At 39.8% G+C, this 17,637-nt stretch overlaps 2 protein-coding genes across 2 annotated transcripts; one reads left to right on the top strand and one right to left on the bottom strand.

Moving 5' to 3' along the window:
* Positions 1-253: 253 nt before the first annotated feature.
* Positions 254-12,520, bottom strand: LOC148411892 (proline dehydrogenase 1, mitochondrial-like). Its single transcript, XM_088434850.1, has 14 exons — positions 12,060-12,520; positions 10,730-10,938; positions 8,945-8,979; positions 7,929-8,078; positions 7,799-7,863; positions 6,546-6,662; positions 6,402-6,481; positions 5,766-5,847; positions 5,610-5,702; positions 5,386-5,532; positions 4,273-4,448; positions 4,107-4,205; positions 3,378-3,466; positions 254-2,006 (listed from the first exon to the last, which is right to left on the bottom strand). The coding sequence occupies exons 1-14, from the start codon at positions 12,405-12,407 to the stop codon at positions 1,816-1,818; spliced, it is 1,881 nt and encodes a 626-aa protein (XP_088290976.1). The 5' UTR covers positions 12,408-12,520; the 3' UTR covers positions 254-1,815.
* A 348-nt stretch (positions 12,521-12,868) lies between these two features.
* srsf9 (serine and arginine rich splicing factor 9) lies at positions 12,869-17,521 on the top strand. The gene is made up of 5 exons (XM_088434851.1): positions 12,869-13,015; positions 14,444-14,626; positions 14,781-14,968; positions 16,622-16,794; positions 16,865-17,521. Exons 2-5 carry the CDS (start codon positions 14,469-14,471, stop codon positions 17,069-17,071), a joined length of 726 nt encoding a protein of 241 aa, XP_088290977.1. The 5' UTR covers positions 12,869-13,015; positions 14,444-14,468; the 3' UTR covers positions 17,072-17,521.
* The last annotated feature ends 116 nt before the right edge of the window (positions 17,522-17,637 follow it).

The raw sequence follows: 17,637 nt of genomic DNA, 5'->3' as shown, positions 1-17,637 counted from the left end.
TATGTAATAGATTACTTTTGCTACTTTTAAGGTTTTAATCACTGAAGTAATAGATTACTTTCAATCTTGAGTCATTTAGTATGAGCCGTTTTTACTGGATGCTTCAAAAACTAGTTATATGTATATTATAGTTGATTTGCTCTTAATTTGAAAATAATGTCCTGCTCTTGTCACAGGATATTTAACTGCAAACTTTTTATTACTTGTATTAAATACAACATTTATACTACACAATACAAAAAAATAATTGGGATTCAGTTACCATAACTATTTTATTGTTCAGATCACAATATTTTACAATTGTACAAAATTCTGATCAATACAACAATTGAACACATTCAAAACAAACACTTATGAGCTTTATCACAACAGTATTTCACTTCCTAACATATTTAGTTCCTCACTTTTGATTTATTCCAGCAATAATATTTTTTTAACCATTATTCTTGTGTTTCGAACATTTTTTATTATTTCCTGTGCTTCACATAACACTATCAACTCCTTGGCTCACCGCATGAAAAATTGTTCATTAAAAAAAAATTACAAACTAAAAATACATTGTTTCTATACAATTAAATCAATTCACTGCACAATGATTACACTTATGATAACCTATAGATAACGTAAAAAAAAAATCCCTTGTGCGTACAATATTAAGGCATGTTGGAGTGACAATAACAGAAAAAAAAACTTTGAAACGCATTACAGTAAAGATACCCTGATAATTTGCATCTTTTCAGAGTGACGTCATAACATTCTTCTTGCAAAATAGTGAGCAAACTGCCATTTATTAACTGTACTTTTATTGTTGCCAAATAGTCAGCTGCCACGTTAATAAATAACCGCTCAGAAATGATTAACGAAGGGAAGATTGCTCAACTGTTTCATTTCTTTTGTACAAGACATTTTTAACACTCTTAAGTCTGAAAATATTTGAGAAAAATATATATAATAGTTAATTGAATCTCTGGCCTAGAAAAAAAAAAAGTAAAATTAAGTCTTTGGCATTGAATGAGTTTAAACATTCGAAGAGGAATTAAGTAGTGGGCTCACTATTTGGCAAACGGATAAAGCTTAAAGTAGCCTGTTTATTTTAGTACCATCATTTTTAGACACTCCTTTTGCTTGAAATTTGAAAATATTTGAAAAAAAGTGAAAAATGAGTAAAAAAAAAAGTAAAAAATGAAATCTTTGGCATTGAATAAAACACTTGAAGGGGGATTAAAGTAGTTTAGCTCACTATTTGGCAAACGGATAAAGCTTCAAGTAGCCTGTTTATTTTAGTACCATCATTTTTAGACACTCCTTTTGCTTGAAATTTGAAAATATTTGAAAAAAAAGTGAAAAATGAGTAAAAAAAAAAGTAAAAAATGAAATCTTTGGAATTGAATAAAACACTTGAAGGAGGATTAAAGTAGTTTAGCTCACTATTTGGCAAACGGATAAAGCTTAAAGTAGCCTGTTTATTTTAGTACCGTCATTTTTAAACACTCCTTTTGCCTAAAATTTGAAAATATTTGAAAAAAAGTGAAAAATGAGTAAAAAAAAAAAAAGTAAAAAATGAAATCTTTGGAATTGATTAAAACACGAAGGGGGGTTAAAGTAGTTTGGCTCACTATTTGGCAAGAGGATAAAGCTTTACCCAATGCAATGCGATTACACTTAACGTAACCGAGAACATTTTGATGATTCATATTATATCAAATAAAGCAGATGAAAAGATTGAAACATTTCAAGGCCTCGCAGTTAGTTTATAACCCAAAAAGTACCGTTGTCATCCAGCAGCTAAACACGGGCCTGGGTTGGCGGAATGACTCAGTAGACGGGCTTGTAGAAGATTTGCCCCGCCAGCAGGCGGCGCTTGAGCTCCTCCCACAGCAGGCTGCGCTCCCGCTGCGAGCCCTTCATGAAGCCGCGGTTCTCCTGAGCGCGGCGGGACAGGTACGGGATGACCTCGTCCACGGGGCCGTACGGGACGTATTTGTACACCGGGAAGCCGGCTTGACCTGGGGGGGGGGGGCGCATTCAGTGATGTCACCGTGACCTTTTGACCCCGCGGATGACTTGACTATCCAATAACTAATAAATATAAACATTGATGGAACGTTGGATCATGCCTGTGTAAATGCCAGGTTCCAAACTGTGGCCCGGGGGCTATTTGTGGCCCGCCAGCCGCATTTGAACGGCCAGGCGGTATATTCTAAAAATACATATTTGACATTGCCTGAATCGCTATTTCAAACATAAATAGAATAAATTTGGTATGCAGCATTAAAAGAGGAAAAAAAATCCTGATTTGCTTGATTTTTTTTCATTTTTTTCCAATTACTGCATTCCACAGGCGGAATTTGATTGTTAAATTACTTAATTTTCCTATTGTTTAATATGTCAAATTATTTTTTAAATATTGTTTTATATAAAATAATTTGTATTTAATATTTTAAATAATGTTACATTAAAAAAAAATCTTCATTTGTGTTTTTTTTTTCCCTAAAACAATTAGCTTATTTTGCTTCTCAAAGGTAAAAAGTTTATTATTTTGTTTCGAATTAATTAATTAGATAAATGTTGTTATCCGAGCCTTGAGAATAGGTGAAAAAGTTGAAGTATTTGAAGTATTACATGAAAATTAATTTGCTTATCAAATAATCATAGGCAAAAAATTAGCTTTTTACTGCCTAGCGTTTAAAAATGCTAAATAATCGGAATATCCATTAAACACCACCCCAATTTCCCGAAAACTACCTTACGAAATAACTATAAATAAAACTAAATGTGAAACAATTGATAAATCAGCAACTAATCGATTACTCAAACATTTTGAAATAAATAAAATAAAATACGTACGACTGAAAATCTAGACTCTAAAAACATAAAATTACGTCTTTGGGATTCAATGAGTTAATCAACATTTCCAAATGCCCAGCCTCTCAAATGGAAATGTTCTTGGATTTTTTTTTTTTGGTCTAAAATTAAAACACGTAATTGTTGTTTTGAATTAAAAAAAACAAACCTTAAAAAACTCAATTGCTAGTTGAAAGCCTAAATCAAACAAGAAGAATTATGGAGAAGAATTCCAACGTGGTCCCGCATGGCATGGCGTTCCTCACAAGGAACATTTGGACACATGTAACATGTGATGCGGTTGAAAGAACCCCACGCCAACTGATAACCTTCTGTACCGTTATTTGTTCCCTGCATATCTCCGGCAGGCCCCTTTACACGACGTCCACCTTTCCGTCTGAAGGTTCAACCGTATCAAAGACCACCGAGTGACTTTGGCTTTAACGGGCACATAACGGCGTGACGCAAGCCTCCATATGTCTGATAGTATCAGTGAAAGGGGGGGGGGGGGGGGGGGGGGGGGGGGGACATACCTAGCGGGAAGCTGATCTGGTCACACATGCCAAGCAGCTGTCCAAAGTAAACTTTATTCTCAGTGGGTGAAAGGCCCATCTCGTTCATCCTGAGGAACACCATATGCTTGTTACGCAACGCCGCACGCAAAGACCCATCCAGAGCTGTCCGGACCAGGGGCGTCAAACTCATTTTCCGCGTGCAGGACAATTCCGTTTTATTTCCCGTTTGTTCATAAAGCACGTATAGAAAGCATAAGGTGACCCAAAAAAAATCACAAATATCCAAGGGAAGGAAATTCAATCAAAATATGTGGTTGTACGACTTCTTTTCAAGGAGTACGGTGAAGTGCAAAGGAAATTAAACGGAGTTGCAGCGTCTCATTTTGGACACAGGGTGAAGAAGTTGCCAGGAAGTGGCGTCAAATCCGAAAGCGTTTTGTGCTAACCGTGACTTTACCACTAAAGTCATTTTCAAAAGAAATACACGATTTCCTGTTTATAATACAACATGGAGGAAAGACAAATATTTTGTAAGAGTAAATCTCTTCGGGGCGATCGAAGGATTTTACGTGTAATTGGCAGCTAGATGCTAAAGCTAACGTGAGCGTCGATTTTGGACGCTCGATTACAGATAGCGGAGGAATGGGTTCGGTTCTATTCATTTTTTTTTAATGATTGGCAAAATCATCTCGCAAACCGAATCCGCACGCCGTACCTTTGACACCCCTGGTCTAGACCAAAACCTACTTCTCCAAGGTGAATTTGACCGTGTCCTCGTTATGAGTGGCCACCATGATGTTGGATTTGCGGCCGTGCTCGATGTCCTCCAGCAGGTACTCCAAACATCTGCAGCAAAGACGTGTGGTTAAAAAAATGTCGTAGCAAAGACTTTTCCAAGAAGGGGACTGCTCACTTGTGATACATCCTGTTGGTGGCCTCGTAGTCAGGATTGATGGGGTCCTCGTAGCCAATCTCCGTCGCCCGGGCTCTTTCCTGGTACATGTAGGCACCGCGCACCAGCTTGGCACCAAAGTACCAGCCCTCCCGCCGAGACAGCTCCACGTCAACCGTCACGTTGTCGTAGGCCTCCTGGATTCGTTTACACTTTTTAAGCACATGTACTGCAAGTCCTACCGAAAAACAAGCCCACCTTCCTTCTAGGTAGAAGGTAGAAACTAGTTTAGGTAGGTAGCTAGCTAGTTTAGTTGGTAGGTAGCTTAGCTAGCTTAGTTAGGTAGGCAGCTAGATGGCTTAGCTAACCTAGATAGGTAGGCAGGTAAGTAGCTAACAAGCTAGCTAGCTTAGTTAGGTAGGTAGCTAGTTTAGCTAGCTTAAGTGATTAGGCAGGGGGCTAAGAAGGAATCTGACAGGTTTCAGTCGGTAGCTAGCTAGTTTAGTGGGTAGGTAGCTTAGCGAGCTTAGGTAGGTAGCCGCTGGAGCTATCTTAAGTAGTTAGCTAAGTAGGTAGATAGGAATCTAACCAGTTTAGGTAGGTAGCTAGCTATTTTAGTGGGTAGGTAGCTTAGCTAACTGAGGTAGGTAACTAGATAGCTTAGCTAACCTTGATAGGTAGGCAGGTAGCTAGCGAAAAAGCTAGCTAGCTTGTTTAGATGGGTAGCTAGGTACTTCTAGCTAGTTGAGGTAGGTAGAGACCTAGATAGCTAAGGTAGGTAACTAGGTAACTTAGCTAACCTTGATAGGTAGGCAGGTAGCTAGCAAAAAAGCTAGCTAGCTTGTTTGGATGGGTAGCTAGGTACTTCTAGCTAGTTGAGGTAGGTAGAAACCTAGCTAGCTAAAGTAGGTAACTAGGTAGCTTAGCTAACCTTGATAGATATGCAGGTAGGTAGCTAAAAAGCTAGCTAGCTTGTTTAGATGTGTAGCTAGCAAGTTCTAGCTAGTTGAGGTAGGTAGAGACCTCGCTAGCTAACTAGCTTAATCAGGTAGGTAGCTAAATAACTTTAGCTAATTTAAGTTTGTAAATAGCTATCTATTCTTCCTGTCCATTTTGGCTAGCGGGATATCTGACCTTCAGATAGCACTGATATGTGTTGAAGATTATGGGCTTCTCTGTGTTGAACTTCCTCTGCATTTCCAGGGTCAGCCGACTAATGGCGGGCTGGAAGTACGTCTGCTCGGCGTCCACCATGAGACGCACGCCGTGCTCCATGGCGTGCTGCGACGCGTAAACAAGGTTGCATTGAGCGAGTTTGAAAAAGGGACATTCGTGAAGTTGGGTATATCTGTCCTTACGTTGGCCAGGACGTCTACTCTTTGAAGCATTCGTTTCATTTGACGCTCTTCCTCAGCTGTGAACGTGCTCAGCAGCGGCTCCAGTTGGCCCGTCTATTCATAAAAAAAAAAATGTTGGAAATTTTTAGTGCGCCACCTTATGTTTGATATCCTTACCTGAAGATTTGGCACCATGAGAAGATTGGAGATTTTGGTTGTATCGTCTATCAAGCTGTTCCAGTCGAGCATATCTATGGTTCTGGAAATATAGACTAATTAATAAGGAATTTGCCACTGCAAAAAAAATAAATATAAAAAATGATTTCCCCAAATATAAGATGCACTCTTTTTCGCAAAAACGAAGTCCAAAATATGGGTGCGTCTTATTAACGGTAACTTGAAAATTAGATCTATTTTTTTTCCAATTTGACACCATTCGAGAAAGATTAGTCCGTCAACCGCAAAAGGCGAGTTTTGACGCACAGACATTTTATATTGGCAGTATTTTTACTAACAATAATTACCCTAACGGGACTAGTGGGTCCACGTTAATTGGCCTGCTGCGGCTAACGGCAGCTTGCGTTAGCTGAGGTTGTTCCAGCCTCAATAAAAGAAGCGAGCAGACTGAACCAACGTTCGAGGAATTTTACTAGTTATGTTGTCTCCAGCTGATTCAATTAAGAGTGCAGTTCGAGAACACCGAAAGGTATTCCATTTAACTCGTTTATCAATTGTAGTCTTTTGGCGTATACGTTACACACAATTATAAATGTGAATTTGTTATTTATGCTAAAAAATAATTACTACTCTTACCCAGACAGTCCAAGCTTCTCTCCATCGAACCAGTTTTCAATGTCATCCTTACCAGCAACACCTAGCTTGGTCAGAGTCTCCTACAAATACATATTATCATGAAAACTACAAGAAAAAAAATAGCAAACATCCTTCGACACCCACCTTGAGTTGTCCCGCCTCCAGTTTTTGCTCCAGGGCCGTCATTTCTGATTTTCCCTGCTGGGCCGCCAGGAACTTAAAGAACTGCTTCCATTTGACCAAGACTTCGGAAAACTGGAGCTGCGCATAGACGACACTTGTCACCGTTTTTGCGGGTGCTCCGGCACCCCTAAATTTAGTCACAGAACCACTCAAATGTAACGTTTTACTTTTAATGCAAGCCCCTTTTATGTAATTCTCCGAATTACATTCAGAGCCTAAACGCCATTTTACTGCACACAAATTTCAATCATTTTCAGAACTTAAATATTTTATTCTGCTTTAGCAGAATATATCTACTGTCGTGTGTTTCATAGGCATGGGCGAATATACATAGTAGGCACCGTACTGGGCTAATCCTGGCTTATTTGATGGTATCGAGGACTCAAAGAGGTTCCTGATACCAATCAGATACAGATATAAAATCTGACATCTAATGTTTGATTATTCATCAAGGGCATTAGGATAAAAAGTACTTTAAGTGACTACCTTGAACATCCCTTGTACCCTTAAGATTGTGACAAATTCTGGACAAATCCTGCCTTTTTTATGGTATTGAGTAGTCAAAAAAGCTACTAATACCAAGCAAATATTTATCGAAAAAATCTGACATCAAATGTTTGATTGTGCATTTGGATAAAAAGTACTTTTACAGTGACTATATTGAACATCCCTATTTTGATGTTTCCTGGGCAAATCCTGTTTTTTTTTATGTATCGAGGGGCTCAAAGAGGCCCCTGATACCAAACAGATACTTATGGAAAAAATCTGACATCAAATGGTGGCTTAATATGCATTAGGATAAAGTACTTTTAGAGTGACTATATTGAACATCCCTAGTACCCTTGCTTGTGTAGAGTTTGACATGTTCTAGGCTAATCCTGGCTTTAATTTATGGTATCGATGACTCAAAGAGGCTACTGATACCAAACAGATACTTATGGACAAAACCTGACATCAAATGGTTGATTAATGAGCATGTGCATTAGGATAAAGTACTTTTAGAGTGACTGTGTAATGACCTTAAAGTAGAATAATAAAAACAGTTGGCATCCGCTTTATCCACACGGCCGAGAAGATAATTCCAAGATAAATGGCTAACGTTTGACTGCCTTAATGAGATAAGACGACCATAAACTCAATGCCAAATGCTACCAATTTGAGCCAATCACGTCAAAGCGTTTTAGCTAATATTGAGGACATGCTATTCCACTCACAAGAAATTGCGGGCGTCCCAGCGCTGTCATTTTGATGGCCGAGAAGCCGTCGGCAGAAGCTCCGCCTGTAAATCGCGTCATATTCATATTGCGGTTATTTATCGTCAAATCCGAATCGTCAAATCTTTACCTGAGGCTTTGATGCAGTTGATGAACGTTTCCAGCTGGTTGTCGCATTTGACCTCGTCGGCATAGAAGTACGTGCGGGCGCTAATGACGCCGCCGCGCCGGTCACCGAACTGCCGATGGGCCATGTACTTCTTTTCGCGGTGATCGCCATCTAGAGGGCGAATGGAGCCGTGTGCAATGGGTAAAAAATTGTGTAAATTAGTAAAAATTTGCACAACATTCTTATACATATATATATATATATATATATATATATATATATATATATATATATATATATAGACAAGTATCAAAATCAGAAACTAATGACAATGCACATCCTTATAAAATTGACAAAAACATGCAACATTTTAAACAGGAATTACTACAACACAATTTAGCAAAAAGTTCCTCATAAAAATGAACAAAAACACGCAACATTTTGCACAGGAATTACTACAACAATTTAGCAATAAGTTCATGTTCCAATTCATTTGCTCTTAATTTGAAAAGTACTTTTTCTGTTACTCTATTTTTAAACTTTAAATTAGCTTTTGATACCTTTTTAAGCTGCGGTAACCCTTTTAAAATCCCTCCATTTAGAACCACAGGAAATTTGAGAATTTCTAGAATTTTTGAAAGGTTCTGGGAAAAAAATGAGTTTCACACATTTCACACAGAAAATAGTCCATTTTTTGTTTGAGGCAGTTATTTCAGGCGAATTTCAATTTTTTTACCAACACCCACTAGAAAATCCAGCCCCAAATTTGAAGTTTTCAGCCATTGCTATCTGAGGAACATTTCAAAGATTTCAACTTCCACGCTTGTACTTTTAGTTTGCATGGACCAAAAATAAACTTTGACGCGTCTACTATTTTAGTAACGGCATAATATATGATACTGCTTTCCCCGTGTTACACGAAGCTGACGTTTCTCAGAATCAAGTCCAAATATAACCTACAGATCATATGTTGTGTGCACAAACTGTCCAGGAATAAAAAAAAACAAACAAAAAAAGCCAACTTCCACACAACTCACCTTGCTTTTCTTTCTCAGCTTGAGAAACACACGAACTGCGAAAACAAACCAAAAAAAAGATAATTACAACAAGATGAAAACACTACGATAAAATCTTGTTGCCAAAGACACATTTTGTTCCTATTACGAGTGTTTGTTTTGGTGACTTATTCCTCTATGCTTATGTAACAACCCTTGCAGGAGTCCCGCTAGCCAATCACAAAAGAGGGGTCTGTCCTGACCAGCCAATAGGATGCGCTCATGTGAGCAACTGATTTGTGTTTGTGTGGAGCGAACATGTTTGTGCTTATTTTGGTAGTGATTCAGGACACGCGGGGTGTGATAAGAATTGATAGCAGAAAATAATGGGTAACATTAGGGAGGGATAATATAATGCAAATACAAGATAAGGCTGAGTTGTTTAGTTATTAATACACTAATAGTACATGAATGAAAGAAAAAATAAAAAAAGTAACCACATGAGGAATATACAGCACTTAATTTAGGATGAAGGTACTACTATTAGAACAGCAAATTTTGACCTGGAATGTTAGCTAGCTAAAACGTTAGCTTGCTAGCAGAAAATAATGGGTAACATTAGGGAGGGATAATATAATGGTAATACAAGATAAGGGTAAGTTGTTTAGTTATTAATCCACTAATAGTACATGAATCAAGGAAAAAATAATTTTAAAAAAAGTAACCAAATGAGGAATAAACACCACTTAATTTAGGATGAATATACTACCATTAGAACAGCAAATTTTGACCTGGAATGTTAGCTAGCTAGCTAAAACGTTAGCTTGCTAGTTAAAAAAAATATGCTAATGAAGTTAGATTTTTTTTGTTGTTTTTCCAAAATTTTCTTTACAAACTTTGTTCTAAGCAGCATCACCTGTACAAACACAATTTTCAGATTGACTCATTCAGTGCCATTGACGACTATAGACGTGATGTATACTATACTTTTTTTTTTAACTTGATAGCTTATCAACAATTAATACAACAATTAATATTTTGTTTTTTTAAAATGAAGATTGAGCAGCAAAATGAACTAATTTTTATCCGTTTAAGGGGGCGGCCATTTTCCCTCAGGCTCAGTTAATGATAAATTCCGCTTTGCTTGTCAAGTTCACGTGTCTAAACTCAGTAAAAAGGTGAGCTGTGATTGGCTGTTCCCTGAGCAACAGTGATGTCATTTTCAGTCGACAGCAAATGTCAAAATAACCGCTGCCTTGGCAATATTAATCATAAGACAATATTTAGACTTGTGGGTACACAAACTTATTATGTTAATACAAATAAAGTTTGCATTGACATCCCCTTTAAGATCAAATAAATTGGATTTTAGTTTTTAATTTGACCCATTACACACTTCATTCGGTACAGCCGCACAAATTTACACAAGAATAAATTCCATTTACGATGACAATAATGGCAAACAATTTTGGGTCATTTTGGAGCGTAATAAAAATAAAATAAAGTTGATTGTTTTATTGCACTATTACGTAACTCACTGAAAAATAAATAAATAATGAACCTAGTCATTAATTCCATCCTATTATGCAAAAGTTGAATGTAATAGTTTCCCATCAGCTTTTGATTTGAAAATGGATTGATTGTTTTGATTCTTTGAGGAATTTACCCCCATTAAGTGCCCCCCCCCTTCCCGATTTTGCTTACATAACAGCCCATGTTGCACCCCACGTGGCTGCGCTAACGGGCACGCTCAGTTTCTACGAAGCGGCACGTGAGGGGATTTAATAAGAAACACATTCCGGCGCGTCTAGACCAGCACGAACTCACTCCATCTCCTTCTTCTCGGCTTCCTCCTGCGTCAGGTCCTCCTCCACGCTGTAGTCCAGCACGGCGCCCACGCCGAACGCCTGGTTCTTCCGGATCAGGGGCTTGATGGCGTTGTGGTCCTCGCCCGCCACAAATTGCCCGTAGAAGGTCATCTTCATCAGCCTCTCAAACAGCCACTTGCCCAGCACCTTCTTGCTCAGCTCCATCAACTGTAAATAAGTCTTTGATTTTTTTCACATTGTGGACAGGACCAGTAAAAAACGGACTAACGGACTAAGCAGGAGTAACGTTTACTTCAATTATCTTGGCTAGATGACTTTTTTTCTTAATTTACTTTAATTACTTCATTTTTTGGGGTCAGACAGCTCTCCTTATAGCTCCAAAATACGCAGCAAAATACTTTTGTTTTGTACATCTGATTCTACTACTTTATATACAGCACTTTGTATGTTACGTTTTTTTTCAAGTGCTCTATAAATGACGTTTTTTTGAGTAAAGTATATAAAAAATATCAATGAAGCAAGACAAATTATTATTAGAGTAAATCAATAAAATGATCATAGTAAAATTATAATTATTACAATATATTATATATATAATATACATATGATATAATGATTATAATTAAATCATTTAAAATGTTGAAAGTAGAAATAGTAATGCATTTGCGTAGTTCATTTGAGTTATTATGAAAACCTTTAGATTCATGTAAATATATTTACATGGTTTTTTTTTTTAATTGAATTATTTGCAGTCATAATTAAATTCATTTTAACATGTAATATTTGCACTGGGGGCATTTGGGGGGCGGGTCGGAATGAATCTTTGTGACGCAATGACTGACTTTGATTTGGAATTTTTGATGACTTTTACAATGTTGTACATGTTTCATCGTCTTGCCATGGTACCAATTTTAATAATATTAATCAATTAATTTTCTGAATGAAAAAAAATAATCTAAAAATAATCACAATGGATTGAAAATTATAATACGCAACTACATTTATTTTAACATGTAATACCTGCAGCAACCTTAATGTGTCTAATTGCCTCGAGCTAGTGGGGTTGTACAATTGTTATATATTTTATATTTCTAATATTTCAATCCCCTAACACTACGACTAACATGAATGTTACAGTATTTTATCTAAATTTAATGTTTTGAGTTATCTGTTAGAGAAGTGCTACTACTCCAACTAGGAGTAATAGACATTTAAAATGATCGTTCCTTTGTTTAAAGTTTGAACCAAATCCACTTTGTAGGTTGATATGAATTCAGATCTGATCCAGATTGCAGTGTAAATCCGTTCCACATAAAAGGGTGCCTCACCTCCTTGTTCTTTTCCACCAAGAGGTCCACGGTGCACAGCTTGAAGACCAGCAAGCTCCTGAGAAGCTCCACATTGTCCTTACTTTTATAAGCTTCTTCTGTGTTGTTGAAGTCCACGTTGATGTTGCTTCGCGGTAGCCCGTCACGGACGCTCCTGCTCGGGCTGATGAGCTCCACGGGCTCGGCCTCCACCACGGCGCATCGTTCGTCCACCGTCTTCCGCTGATGCTCCTTCTGCTGGGTGGACGCCGCGGCCGTGGATCTGCATCTCGTGGCTTGGAAGCATCGCAGCTTGCTGGCCTTGTCGGCTCGGACGAGAGCGGAGACGACCTTCTTAGCGCACGACATTGTTTTCGTTTGTGCGCGGAACTCACGTGTGCTTCTTATACTTGGCAAGTTGCATAATGTTCCCTTTCAAGATGAGGGTGGGTCCTCACTTGTCGACATGTTATGTAATGACAGCAGCCCCCCCACTCCCGAAAAAAAGTTCAGTACTAAAGCTTTCGCTGACGTTAGAATGTCCAATTTTTGTCCAACCTTTGTTGTTGTGTGACGTCAGTTAGTGCGTCAAGAGAGGGAAGTTTTGGTACAGTATTTTTTTAAATAGACATTTGTTTAACCACGCGATGGATAAAATTGATTTGGAAGCTATTTTAATCATTGCCGGATGCTGTTTGTAAAATCGGGGGGCGGGGGGTGAATTCTACTTGCAACAAAGATCAAATTAATCAGAAAATAGTCCTGTCATTTTTTTTAAATTAAAGAAATACTGCTCTCTTCCGGAGGTAGCAGCAACGCAACGGAATATTTTGGTCATCCGTCATGAATAAACCGTAGAAGAAGTCAAGGACGCTCTTGTATTAGCCAATGCTAGCTAGTTACCTTCACACGGAAGCAGAGCGAAGCACGAGCTAGTAGCATCGGCGCCCCTCAAGATATTCGGATCACTATAAACGGTAATTAATAAACACGCAAAGCATTTTTTAGTTAATTGGCCGTTTAGAAACGCGCGTCTTGAAAAACGTGTCTTTTTCACAGAAATAAACGCAAGCGTGAAAGAGTTTTTATAGTAATGCCTCGAGCTCGGCTAGGCCCCGTGTATTCCTTTGTGAACTGGTCAGCCATAGCCGTGTTTATCGAACGCATAAATAAAACTTAAACACGCTTAATTTCTCAAATATCGCCTGTTATTTGTGTCACATTTGGATTTGGCCTCGGAATGTCCACCTGTGTCTTTTCATAACGTTAAATGATTGATTATAAATATTTCTGGTAGCCTTATGGAAATTTCCATTCAGTGGTCCTACAGGTAAGAGACGTTTTTAGCGTTAGCTGCTACAAAAGTTTCTAAAATTGAGCAAAAAAAAAAAAAAGACCAAAAAACCCCAACATTTTCTGCACAATGAATGTGATCGTTTAATTTCAAGTAGAGGTCATCTTTTTGTATTTTTAATTCAATTTCTGACAGAGAAGCTATTTGTTCATGCATTCAGCTAAATTTGTGTAAATATATTTACTGTTTTGCCGAGATTTTGATGTTTTTATAGCGAAAACTGCACCACTCATTTGATACAGGTGTTGTAGTGTAACTTCAAAATAAAACGAGAAAAGGCAGCCTGTAATCATGTGTTGCATACATTTGGACGGAATAACTGAAGAAACGTGAAAATATATAATTTGTGATATAAAATTGCATATAGTGTAATAGATTTTCCATGTTGCCCAGCATTAACCATGACCTGTTGAAGTCAAGTCAGTTTTTCTTAGGGATTGCTCAATCGTCTTTAATACTACATTTGCGCAACATAAATTAAGCAAAAATGCCTCTGTTTTATTTATATTGAGAGGTGGCCATTTTGCCATTTACTCTCGATCGAAAATAATCGCAATTGCTCACAAAATCATTGTTCAGTTTGTAAATCACATGACCAAACTCAGAAAACAGGTAAACAATGTTTGGTTGTCAATTGAGCAAGCTCATTCACTGCCATTGACGGCTGTAGAAGTCAAAAATCCATTTGAACTTGCCTGTGAATGAGTTACTGATTTTAAAATCTGTTATGATTGTTTAAAAGAAATAAAAATAAAATCACTTGCGTATTTAGCTCCAGTAGTAATATATTTTCAAGCTGCTTTCAGCTTCTTCTTCTTTTTTTTTTTTTTTTACCCTTACTGTGTTTTAACATTTCCAGGTCTGGACTCTCAGTACACAGCACTTTGTCTTGAGCTCATCTAATTGCAACAAGCCCTGCTTTCTCTCATTATTCTTTGATTAAAATAAGGAATTGGCGGATTGGACAAACATTAGGAGACCGAACAACAACCACCAAACCAAAGCGAACTTAAAAGTCAATAGGTTCCCCCCCGTTCCCTCTCTGTCTCAGTAGCAGGACATCTTTTTTCACCGCCATGTCGGAGGGACGGATCTATGTGGGGAATCTTCCCATGGATGTCCAGGAGAGGGATATCGAGGACCTGTTCTACAAATACGGAAAAATCCGCGAGATTGAATTGAAGAACAACCGAGGAGCTATCCCGTTTGCCTTTATCCGATTCGAAGACCCACGGTGAGTTTTGGGACGGGTCCAAGCCTCGTCCTCGTGTCGGGTGTCAAGTTTTTTTGTTCTAGCGCCTCAAGCGACTGACGGCAGGAAAAACGGACCCGCAACATGCCTGCAAGCGTCCCGCCTTGGTAAGGAGTTCTGTGCTCTCTTCTCTTAGGGATGCAGATGATGCCGTCTATGGAAGGAACGGCTATGGCTTTGGAGACAATAAGCTGCGCGTGGAGTATCCTCGGTCCTCTAGTAAATTTAATCCAATGGGTGGTGGAGGAGGAGGAGATAGAGGAGGACCCAGAGGAAGATTTGGACCCCCGACACGGAGGTCTGAGTTCCGTGTAGTAGTAACCGGTAGGTGGACGTCTACAGTCGTAGCCCGTTAATAATAGCCCTCGGATTGCAAGCGGACCACTAAGAAGTGGACATGCAGAGTCTTAGGCGTCTCTTCCCCTCCCTTGGCGGACGACTGCACAAAGGGACGTTTGGTTAGAAGTCAGAAGTTGCTGGCAGCCATGTCTAATGGCGGACCGGATGTCAAAGGGACTAGTGAGATGCACGGCAAGACTTGTTTGCAGGTGTGTCCCTCCTCGGTCTTTAATGGCGGGCTGGAGGACAAGCAGACAGACTAGCAGCAGTTGGAAGGTCAAGGGCGGACGTCCGAGGTCACTTAGCAGATAATTTTCTTTGATCCAAGGCGGACCGCTGCATACAGGGACTAGGAGGAAAGTGGATTTACAGTCACTGTCAAATTTTCTTGGTGGCGGACCGCAGGACAAAAGGATTGGTAGAAAAGCGGACATTCAGGAGGCAGATGTTTCTTGCTCACGTGGCGGACTTCAGCCGAAAGGGACTTGTAGAAGAAATCTCGAAGCGTAGACATGCCCTTCTTGCTCTTTCGCGGCAGACTGGAAGACAAAGGACTTTAGGAAATGTGGTTGTCTCACCCCCTGTAGCCAAGTCCCGACTAATCGACGCAAGTTGTTGAGCAAATGTCCTGACCCTCTCAAGGCGGACTGGACGACAAAAGTTAGATGGAGCCACAAGTCATAGGCATTGCGTAAAATGGACCGAAGAACAAAGACTGGTATGTTTGAGGACATGCAGGGCAGTTGGACATTTATTTCGCTTGCGGTCACCTTACCTATAGACCGACGTCCCGAATCGGGCAATTAGAGAAACTCTCGCTTGCTTATAGACATCCGACGCGGATGGATGTCCTGAGTCGTAGCCAGGGAAGTCTCTCATGGCGGACTGGAGGACAAAACCACAAGTTAGAGGACGTCGCGGGTGATAGGCGGTGAAGAGGCTACTAGCAAGGATGTACAAAATCATTGGCGGATATTTTCCTTTCAAGTCTCATGTCATTGGCGGGGTTTTTTTTTTTTCTCACAGTAGATTGGATGGCAAAGGGACCAATAGCTGGATGTCATGAGTCACAGGCAGGTCTTCCAAAAAGAGAACCGAAAGACAAAAGCGTCCCGTTTTAAGGAGAACAAAGCCGTAAGGAAATGTTTTTTCTTCGCTCATGGCGGACCGCGGCGTAAAGAGACGACTAGAAAAGCAGAATACAGACCGAGAAACAAAGGGACTAATAGTTGGATTCCACAAGTCAAAAGGCAGGTCTAGCTGATGGCGGACTGGAGAAAGTCATGTGGCGGACCGCAAGGATTGGACTGGACTTCTTTAGGGAAAGTACATTTCTATCATGTGGTGTAAGAGGATTTCACGAGTTACTGAAATCTGCATAATCCCAAAACCAGTGACTGGTAGGTCTTACCTTTTGTCCTTTCCAATCAAATTTTTCAAACCCCTTGTATCACCCTTAAAGTTAAGGCCTAATAATTGTCCCCAATGTCCAAGTCTGTTCATATTTTGAGAAATTGGTGGTTGCCTCTCACAAGGGTTAGTCGGGATCAATTTCAGAGCTGAGTTGAGGAGAAGAATTTCCATGAATTGGACTGGATGAGACCTTTTTTTTTTCATAATGGGTTTTTGCCGTCTCAGGATTACCCCCAAGCGGCAGTTGGCAAGATCTGAAGGATCACATGCGCGAGGCAGGCGACGTCTGCTTCGCCGACGTGCAGCGGGACGGGGAGGGCGTTGTGGAATTCCTCCGCCGCGAGGACATGGATTACGCCTTGCGCCGACTGGATCGCACGGAGTTCCGTTCTCACCAAGTGAGTGGAAGACCCCCCGCCTCGGCCATCCCACGCGGGCCGGCACGTTCACTCTTGTCCTCGTTTGCAGGGGGAGACGGCCTACATCCGCGTCTACGACGATAGAGGCACCCCCAACTGGGGTCGCTCGAGGTCCCGCTCTCGATCCAGGGGCCGCTTTTCGCCGCCCTACCGAGGATCGCCGCCGCCGCGCTACCAATCCCCCCCTCGCATGTCCCGCCATAGTCCGCCTAGGAGGGCATCCAATCACAGTCCTCCACCCCGTCACTACCGTTAAGGCTCAGGATTCTGCAAGGCAACCAAGGAAATGCTGTTGTTGTTGGAGTTTTGAATTTTTTTGTTTTTACACCTCCGCCACCATCGCAGTTTTCATTTTCTTGCTGTATACATTCCATGCATACTCGGTCTGTGTTTTTTGGGTGCAATTTTAATACCCTTGCCTTGTGTGTCGTCTAAGTAGACTTTCCACCCATTTGATATCCAGCAGTTAAAGTTTGTTTGAACTAGTTCTCACAATGCTCAATCAAGCAAGTGTGTTTGTGCAGCTCTATCCCGGGAGTCGTTTTCATGAAGAATCTGATTCGTCCGATTTAGAACAATTTAGCGGGAAATGTTGACGGTTCACCCCGTGTTTTTTTTTTTTTTTTTTTTATCTAAGCATCTGACTGAATTAGGTGAAATTACTGTTTTGTGTGCGTCTTTATTTTCGAATAAAATGTTAACTTACTTTTGCCTTTGTCGTCCATTCAACACTATTTTAAGTGGAAGTTTCCAGTAGGTCTCACATTAGTCTTGGACTCGAGAGTAAATTAAAGTTGAACTCATTCAATCCCAAATATGTGT

The sequence above is a fragment of the Hippichthys cyanospilos genome, chromosome 15, assembly GCF_059441005.1.
Source record: "Hippichthys cyanospilos isolate Australia breed blue-spotted pipefish chromosome 15, RoL_Hcya_1.0, whole genome shotgun sequence".
Taxonomy (NCBI): domain Eukaryota; kingdom Metazoa; phylum Chordata; class Actinopteri; order Syngnathiformes; family Syngnathidae; genus Hippichthys; species Hippichthys cyanospilos.
Note: the sequence above shows the minus strand (reverse complement) of the source record. Positions and strands in the feature narration are given on the sequence as shown.

Coding starts and splice junctions, on each gene's coding strand:
- LOC148411892 (XM_088434850.1), bottom strand. CDS start 12,407: ATGTCGTGCGCTAAGAAGGTCGTCTCCGCTCTCGTCCGAGCCGACAAG. Junction 10,939..12,059: donor TGGTGGAAAAGAACAAGGAG/GTGAGGCACCCT, acceptor ACTTATTTACAG/TTGATGGAGCTGAGCAAGAA. Junction 8,079..8,944: donor AGCTGAGAAAGAAAAGCAAG/GTGAGTTGTGTG, acceptor TTCGCCCTCTAG/ATGGCGATCACCGCGAAAAG.
- srsf9 (XM_088434851.1), top strand. CDS start 14,469: ATGTCGGAGGGACGGATCTATGTGGGGAATCTTCCCATGGATGTCCAG. Junction 14,969..16,621: donor GTTCCGTGTAGTAGTAACCG/GTAGGTGGACGT, acceptor TTGCCGTCTCAG/GATTACCCCCAAGCGGCAGT. Junction 16,795..16,864: donor CGGAGTTCCGTTCTCACCAA/GTGAGTGGAAGA, acceptor CCTCGTTTGCAG/GGGGAGACGGCCTACATCCG.